At 37.1% G+C, this 9,378-nt stretch overlaps 1 protein-coding gene across 1 annotated transcript; it reads left to right on the forward strand.

The window, feature by feature from the left end:
- Positions 1 to 7,488, forward strand: RGS13 (regulator of G protein signaling 13). The gene is made up of 5 exons (XM_009820737.2): positions 1 to 41; positions 408 to 476; positions 3,039 to 3,100; positions 4,801 to 4,967; positions 7,291 to 7,488. The coding sequence occupies exons 2-5, from the start codon at positions 412 to 414 to the stop codon at positions 7,486 to 7,488; spliced, it is 492 nt and encodes a 163-aa protein (XP_009819039.2). The 5' UTR covers positions 1 to 41; positions 408 to 411.
- The last annotated feature ends 1,890 nt before the right edge of the window (positions 7,489 to 9,378 follow it).

Consider the following 9,378-nt stretch of genomic DNA (forward strand, 5'->3'; position numbering starts at 1 on the left):
AGCATTGTCCAGTTTACATTGAGCTCTGATCCCTGACCCAGGTCACCTTGAACTTTCAGGGAAAAGATTCCTGGTTTCCTTTTGCCTTGGGTCAGGCTCAAGCTTGTAATCTCTTTTCACAGTTGGAGAAACAAAGAGGGAGAATTATTAACACTATTTTTCCCCAAAAGATAACCATTGGACTGCTTGATTTTTTTAATTTTTTTTTTTAAAAGTTCTTGCATGTTACAAAAATGTATTTTGGTCAAATGCTTCAGCCATGACTCATAGATAAAGATTAGATGCATAAAATAACAATACTGCTGGAACTGGTAGCACTGCTATATAGAGACTGAATTATAAGTGGAAGTTAGGATAGCCAGAACTGAGCACAGCAGGTTTAAAACTCACATATTTTCCATGTTTAGGAGAATGAGTCCCAATACTTGCTGGCTTTGCAAGATATTCAGAGCAGAAGAAAATGGGATCAGTTCTAAGTAAGTAACGATAAGATTCTTATGTTCTTCAGTACATGCAACTGTGAGTAGGAGAGACAAAATCTCAAAATTCATAGGAGAGGTTTTCTTCGCAAGCTTACGATCATGCAAAAGAATGCAACATCTTCACAACTGCCCCAGCTGCCCACCTTCACATAGCCAATTCCTTTACAGTACATGAAGTGTAAACTGGCGTTTCTCTAGTTGAGGGAAGGTATATCCCAGTGGGAACTTCTTTTATATTAAATATCCCTGGCTTAAGTCCAGATTTGGGCCTGTGAAGAATTTGCAAGCCCAATATTTTGGGTCAATCCTTTAAAAGAATTCAGACTGTTGGCAAAGGTTGAATACACATGTGCTGGATAAGAGACATGGCCAACTGCCTCCCTGCAAGTCCTCAGCTGCCACCAACCATAGCTAGACCTTTGGTCAACATGTCACATCGGGGTGGTGAAATTCTTCCTTCCAACCCGCCTGCCAGCTGGTATCAGATCATACATGGTATTAATTTATTGATTAGAGAAAAATGTGTCCTCCACAGCAATACTGAGGTGTGTCTGATGACTCCTGAAACTGCCATTTGGGTGAGGTTAAATGGCAGAAATCCAGACAGCATTTCTAAAAGACCCTCCTGGACAAAACTTCTCTCCCACACAGCAGCAGCCAGGGAAGCCCCTCTCACTGGAGAGGGTACAATAAGTGAATGATAGCTCCCACAATACACTACAACAGCATTTTCCAATTTAAACTTTGGAGTCCCAGCTATAAAGCCTTAGTTATTTTTGGAGAATATTCAATTTTTTTCAGTGTAATATGTGTTCTTCAGCAAATTCAATCATGTTGCAAGTCAGTGCGGCAAGAATTTTACTATCAGCAGAGCAGTTATGAAAGTGGCGTTAATACAGACCCTAATAACTCATGTTCGTATTTCCCTTACTGCCTTTCATATTTTCCTGATTTTAAAAGGAAAGTAAAAAGGTAAAAAGGTTTTCCTCTGTATCAGGTGCCCCATCAGGGCAGCATTCTTTCTGCTTCACAGATTAATGTCAAAGACAAATAATCAGAAATGGAAATAAGATGCCCCTACTGATGATGCTCAGTGAGACAGACAAGATTTTACCTCTGTCAGCAGTAGAACAAGTGACAAAGATATCTGTGTCAGTAACAATGAATATGACTCAGAAGCAGCTCTTAAGGGAAAAAAAGCAAAGGACTAGAGATTCTCACTCCCCATAACCACACGCTTTATGAGTTTATACAGAGAGGAGGCTCATGAGAAGGAAAAAAAAAATCTTTTACTGGCAAGAGTTATAGAGAGTAATTGACACCACAATTTGATAGTGGTAAAATTTCTATTACTATATATGTCTCTGATCAGGTCAAACTGTTCATGAAAGCCTGACAAAATAATCAATGAGTCACAGCATATACTCTTTCAGAGAAATAGAGAATTAATCAAGTTAAAAATGAACAAGTGATCACTAATTAAAAAAGCTACAAGCTACTAATGGCTGTTGTGCAGCAGAAATCTATGCAGCATCATGCAACACTCATACCAAAGCCAATTTTGCTTTTAATTTAAATAAAAAAAAGTTCTGTGATACTAAGTAGCTATTGTCAAAATTGTAGTTCATATGAAACCAAACTCCTCCCAAGTTTGGCTGATGCATAATGGAAAGCACCCACTGGAATACAACCCTTGTGTTTTCTTCTACTAATATAAGCATAGGCATTTTTTCCAAGTTACCAGCATTGATGTGCTATAACTGCAATGCTTAAAAATCAGTTGGTGTAAATGGAGCTACATGCACTTAAATGGAGCTATTGGCCCTCAAACATTTGTTTTTCCTTAAATTATTTAGTCTCCCACCTCACTACTTCCATACTCTTTCCCAGAATCAGGCAGGAGACTCCTACAAGCTTATGAAAGTATTGCTTAAGAATAGCAAACATGAAAGAAAGAAATCCGACTTTAGTCACCTCCAAGAACTGTCTAGATTAGTAATAATGTGTCATACTGCATTGTAAACAACTGGAGAGAGATGGAAGTCCCTTTACAGTTAAGATTGTATTAACCTTTCATTATTTACCTTATGTTCAGAGCTTATATTCAGCTCTCAGCTGATAAGTCAACTTAGATGTTAAAGGCCTTTAAATATTACAATAAGATCTTGAGCCCTTAAAGACTTTGCTACTAAATACAAACATCAACATTTCATAACTAAACTATATCATGATTCCTGTCCAAAAGGAGTTGCTATCTAGAAAGCTAGTACTTTCCTTGTGCTTCTCCTAAGCACAATTTAAATAAGTGAATGCCATTTCCAAAGGAATTACATGGGAGCACCTTGAGATGGAACTGTATTTCTTACAGCAGGAAGAATATTTGCTTCAGCATAGTAAGCACAAATCTAGGACACGCAGAAAAACCTTTTTAAATGTAAGTTTCATACAGATCTTATTTAAATTAGAGGACAAATTTTCAATAATGTAATTTCATGTAATTTTTTATACTTGGAACCACAGCCAATCCTACAATAATCTCTTCCTTTTTTTCTAAAGATTGTCTTTGGAGGAAGTGCTACAATGGTCCCAGTCTTTTGAAAAGCTGATAACAAGTAAATGTAAGTAATTGTGTGTTCATATCCCAGATGGATTACTGAAAAAAGTTCCCACGAAGCAAAATCAATATATCATGCAGTATAATGTATGCTGTCTTATATGCAACTAATGAAAAACAAGTTTGTGTGACATGCTTAGCATGCATCACGCTGAAAATAAATGTAGCATGCTGTAAATGCTTTCCCAAACTTGCCATTTCTGCACGTGTGTAATTCTTTTAAAGGCACGTGATAAGGGCAGGTTTATCTGCCATATCCCTACTTAGAGCACTGTATAGAAATAGGTATCAGAAAAAAGTGAAAGAAAAGTTGACTTGGGAAATCCTGAGTATGACAAAGACACCATAACTAATGGTACATCTATACAGTGTAACACCATGGAAGGTAACTCAGACCCTTATCTCGGGTATGGGAAGAACTGTAGCTGCAGTAGCAAATCTGAACTTTCCCACTCCAGCATCCCCTGGAGAACAGACAAAATTTGTAACGACTATAAAGAAAAAGATTTTGCCATTGAAATCTTTAACAGCAAACAACCTAGTATGTTACAGCTTGCAGGGAAAGCACAGCGAGAAAGTGCACAACAGAAAACATTTAAGAGGGACAAAATTATAGCACAAACAGCAGGCATGCAAATGATCACCATTACTGCCAGATGAAAGGCAGTGCTCAATGGCTTTAGAAACATGAAAGCCCAGAGTGCTGCACCAGCAGGAAAGCTTGCTTTAAATAAAATGCTTGTAGCAGTACTCAGATGCCGCCCTTTTTAAAATACCTCATTCCCACACTTAGATGGCACTTTTCGTTGATTCTGAATTCATTTAAATGCTTAATGAGATCGGAAAATACAAAGGTGTACTCACATCCAAAGCCAGAAACTCTAAAGCCAATGGATTTGTAGCTCTTCATGAAAGGTAGGCAAACACTTTGCCTACCTTAGGTAGGCATCTTACATCTGCAAGCACCACTCCTGCTCAAGTGCTAGCACCAAGTGAAGCCTCATAAATGTTCTCTTGGCTAGAGGCATTTTAACAACTCTATCACCTAATTCTGTACAAAGCAAGTCTAATGACATGACAAAAGGCAGCCTCAGGAATTAAATCTTTGCCAAGATCCCACTGATTGCTGCTGTCAAACTCCATTGCCAGGTGTTTCAAAGACATCCTCAGGTGCAGAACCACTTATTTGCTGAACAAAGTATCCTTTTAACTGCTTTACTTCACTCAATTACAGCAGCGAGAAAAAAGTTGTTTCCTTTTTTGCTAATTGCTTTTTCCCCAAATTCCTACACCAAGAAGAGGTCTTGTTTATTTACTTAGATCATGACTATTTGATAATACTTAGATATCTTCTGTACAAAACTAGAACTGGAATTTAAAAATACTTGTCAGTCTTCAGATATATTTGATAGTGTTCACAGAGACCAGGAAGAACAATGTTTTCAGTGCTCTGTCCCTGCATAGTGAAATGCCACTGAGGTTAAAGGGAGCTCTGCACGTGCAGGAAAATGCAATGCTGAAGTGTAGGACTGCAGGGTGAGTTAGTACGTTTAATTCCCCACTTTGACATAATCTAATAAGAATATTTATAGGTGTACAGTCAAGAATTATACTGCCTTGTAAACATCCCTATTGCCTTCAAAGGACTCTAAAGGTAATGCATATATACACGGTATATAAGTTGGGCTTCCAAAATATTTACAGATGGGCCTATGATCTACAAGACCTACTTGAAGACGGAGCACAGTGATGAAAACATAGAATTCTGGCTTGCTTGCGAAGCTTATAAGAAGATCACGTCACAGAGGAAAAGGATTTCCGTGGCCAAGAAACTTTTTACAAGTTACATCCAGCCCCAGGCTCCCAACGAGGTGACATACAATAATAACATGAACTCTTTATTTCCTCTAATAGAAATGCTTAATGTGTAATGTAGCTGACAAAAAGCAACAACAAATGACTAGCTCCTCTTGTATTAAAGGGAGTGAAAACCGTTGCTATTCATCCTCCCCAAACTCTTTTGCACCCAGAATTCCAATACTTGCCTTCACATCTTGTCTATAGGCAAATCTTTCAACTTTATCTGCCAAGAATACAAGCAAAAGGCACAACTAGATTAAGAACAAGTTCTTGGATCTGTTCTGTTCTTTTTAGCATCTGTTCCAGGGACCAATGATATCACTTCAATAGATTTTTGATTATGCCATTGCTATATGTATATATTACTCTGGTCTTTGCAGGAGTAAATACAAGTGAACAAAGCAAAAACTCCACCCAGTGCTGTCCCCTTTGTCAAATGGGCTAAAAGAAAGGTTGCAAGACAGATTAATTATTTTCTGCTTCCAGCAGCACAAGATTTAGGAAAAACAGAGCAGATTTGTATGTAAAATGTTTGAGAGTTATTTTTTTCTGACAAGCGGCTTTACAAAAAAAGTAATTCCTGCTCAGCCAGTCATGCTCTAAGACCTTTAACTATCCCTGCTTATTACTCTCCTTACAAAAATAAGCTAATACTGGCTTTTACTGCTGCTGCCTCTGGCAGACTGACATAACTGAAAAAATCAGGCTAGATTATTTTCTGGTTTATGCATAACAATAAAACTATTATAGAGTCTCAAAATGCAGCCTCCCTGTTGACACTGAAAGGCAAGCCAAAACCAACTCAGCTGGATTCCCAAATGTTGGCCAAGAGCAGTTGCTCTTTATATGACTAAACAACTCCCACTAATCCAAAACTTGAGGAAATTTGAAAGTTCCCTCTGTTGGTTTTAAATGCCAATTGGAAAGACAATGCATTTTTCTGATTTATTTTTAGCATGTGAATCTATAGGAAACTCAGCAAGACATCTGCATTTCCAAAAGAGAAATGTCAGTATTGCCAACCACAAATTCATTAATCACAAGTAAAGGCTTAAATCAGGACAGTTAAAAATAAGCTGTGTAGTTTTTTCTAAAATAGTATGTATTTGAATCTTGCTATTGGCTGTCTGGTTTCTAGGTTTTCAGGACACACTGTTTTCATGTTTTCTTGATACTCACTATTAACACAAGAACTAGGTACCACTAAAAATGTAGATGCTCATGAAGATTTTAAACACGGTTTATATTCAAATTTCAGCAGCATTTAAAAATGTGCAACTCAAATGACTCCTCTGCAAGAGCAAGATCCCAACCTATGAAAGACATCATCATTAACTTCACATTTTTAGAGCTCTCCTCTCAACACTAACAAAGTCAAGCTGAAAAAAAGCAATGTAATTCATCATGAGCTAATGGATTATCAAAAGTCCCCATTTTATCTGGTATATTTTCCTGTCACTAGATCTTTCTACTCTTACACACCCATAGAGCTTCAGCTTATCTGCTACAAACCCTGGATTGCAGCAGAAGAGCTCTAGGAATCAAAACTTTTCCTAAATATGGTTGATACATGGGCTCAGTCTTAGAGATCATAATAATTTTAGCAATAGTGTTTCACCAATATCACACACCTACAGCCACTTGGGCTCATTAGAAATCAAAAGTCAGGCTTCCTCTTCAGTGATCTAGTCCTAGCTCTAGGAACAATTCTTAGCAAAAGAAAGGGGGGTTGGATGTCAGTACCTTTCAGCTACTCCTTCCACTGCAGCCACTCCACACAAACCATGTTCTCAGGACTTCTTCCTCTGCCTAAATCATACACACATTCTTATTCTTTCTAGAAGTAGCGAGCAAGTCAAATATATACCACTTAGTCTCCCTAAGGTTTGAAGTCTTCGGCCGATATTCTACATATGGGCCAGCAGTAGTGACTCTACCACTGCTCTTGACCTCCACTGATCACAATAGTCAGGATTAAACTGTTTTTTCCATTAAGGATGTGGGGCAGACTAGGAAATTCAGACACCTCCCAGTCTTCCAGTCCCCAAGGGAGCAAGCTCCCCTAATACAGTCACTAACATACCTCTTACTAAATCAAACACCAAAAGAGAAGCAAATTGGTCAACTAAGACTAAGACGGGGTTTTCTGGCATTATAAGGAGAAATCCACTGTGCTAGAATCAGTGTTTTTGGTTAGGTGCTGCTTTTAGATTAGAGAGTATATAAAAAGAAATAAATAAAAGGCATTCAGTACAGGTCCCCTAAATTTAATCTTCCTTACCCTTCCTTTGCATACATTCAGTGATACTTTAGTAATGTTGCTTTCTGTTTCAGATTAACATTGACAGTCCTGTGAGGAAAGCGATTATAAGGAATATTCAAGAGCCAAAACAGACCTGTTTCGATGAAGCACAGAGATTAATTTACATGCACATGGAAAGAGATTCTTATCCACGATTTCTTGAATCAAAGTTCTATCAAAAACTCAAACACAGCCTTCAAACTAATGGCAATAATTCAATGGTAAATTAAAGAGAAAGGTTGAAAATTTAGAAAGGTTTCTTTTGGAATGCAAGTATTTAAGATTTAAGTAGACAGAAGAAGTCAGGCAGCAGACAAATATCATTACTAATCTGCTAAACTGTTCTGTTGATGTTAGAATTGATGAGGCACTATCTTCCCCCTTCCCTTTCTTTTCTCATGGAAGAATTCTGGTTTTGTTTTCCTCTCCCCTCAATAAATCCCTAAAAACTAGTGAAAACTAGGTATAAAAAGTGTCAGCCAAAAATGATAGCCTAATATTCTAGTCTTTTATTGACATTTGACAACCCTAATAACATATTTTCAGTATTATTGTTAGAGAGATCTGAAATAAAGTAATTTTGCTGCTAGGAAATAAATGTTTATTTGGCTATACATAACAGAAGAAAAAATATCTGCATTGCTGCATTTACTTTTTTGTTGTTCTTTTATTCTTATATTCTTTCAAAGTAAAAGATAAATTGTGAAGTACAGCTGTTTGCTTAATCTTAAGCTATGAAGTGTAGTATTCATATGGTGTAGAGTCAATTTAATGCTGAATTATGATGTACAACATACGCTGTAAAGGTACTGGTCTACAGTATATTATAATACTACCAGTGTTTCCTGAATTTATCTCCAGTGATAAAACTCATTAGTATTTTGTCTTTTTTTCTGGGTATGGACACACAAATATATTGCTTTCCTGTCAGGTGCCCTAATAATTAGGTGCAAGCAGACCTGACATTTGAACATCATACTGTAATGCAAACAGGTCTCTTTCTCTCATGCATAAACTGTAAAAGACAACTTGCTGATTCATTGATCAAGTATTGAAGTACTCTGATTTACATCCAAAATTCAATCTTCGCAAATCTCATTAAAACTGGAATCTCTTAATTCTTTTAATGCAGACTTCAGTGTAGACACCAAAAGCCATAGGAAATCAGGGACCTTTCTAGCATCCTCTCAAGCTGCATTACTCCAAGGAATACAAAGAAAAAGTCATTCTGGCAGCAGCCTTATAAACCCTGATAGCATCACACTAATCCTCTGGGATGATTTCACAAGAGAAATGAAGTATTTATTCTGTTGGATACATTTATTTGACAGAGGTTACTTCAATCATGTTGCCAGTTTATACTTTTTAACAGTTTACTTTAGGCTGTAACTTGGCTGCCTAGTTCAAAAAGGCAATTTTTGTGACAATGTTATAAATCATTGTCTCACCTCTGTTGGGAAAGCCTAGTCTTTCTATGGGAGGCTCACAGCAGTTCATTGTGCTGCTCACTTAACCATAGTAAGTTTTTGTTCTCATAGAGAACCTCCCTTGTTTTTTCAATGTGAATGTCTAAGCCTTTTCCTTACAAGGCAAGCATGAAAACACAGATCAGCGCAGACAGTGAACAAAAAAGTGGGTTTCACTTTTGTGGCATCTATCTTGTAGTAAGGAGAAGCTATAGTTGGTCTTTTAGGATGTTCCTCTTGCCAGTGTAATAAGATATTATATGTTAATATATTTTAAGGTAGAGTCTCAATCCCTCCTAAAAAAAAAAAATCATTGTTTAGGGCCTCTGAGCAGTGCTATTATTGTGGTGCACAATATAAGTTACATTTGGGAAGAGGGACAGTGATTTATTGATGACAGAAGTATGTTTATCAACAGCTACCAAATGCATAATGTGATGTCTGGCTTTGTATGAAGTTATATTGGTAAACTGTAACTGTGTATGTGTGCTCTAATGCCAACATGTGAACTACAGTATGTTTTAAGTGATCATGTTGTAACTTACAATCAACTATCTAAGCCTCTACCAATTCTTTTTATCCATCATTTTATGAAATTATGTACATGTCTAAAGCAGAGTACAAAGCAAGTCTGAGCATAATCTACACTAGTAC

Source organism: Gavia stellata, chromosome 10 (genome assembly GCF_030936135.1).
Source record: "Gavia stellata isolate bGavSte3 chromosome 10, bGavSte3.hap2, whole genome shotgun sequence".
NCBI classification, from domain to species: domain Eukaryota; kingdom Metazoa; phylum Chordata; class Aves; order Gaviiformes; family Gaviidae; genus Gavia; species Gavia stellata.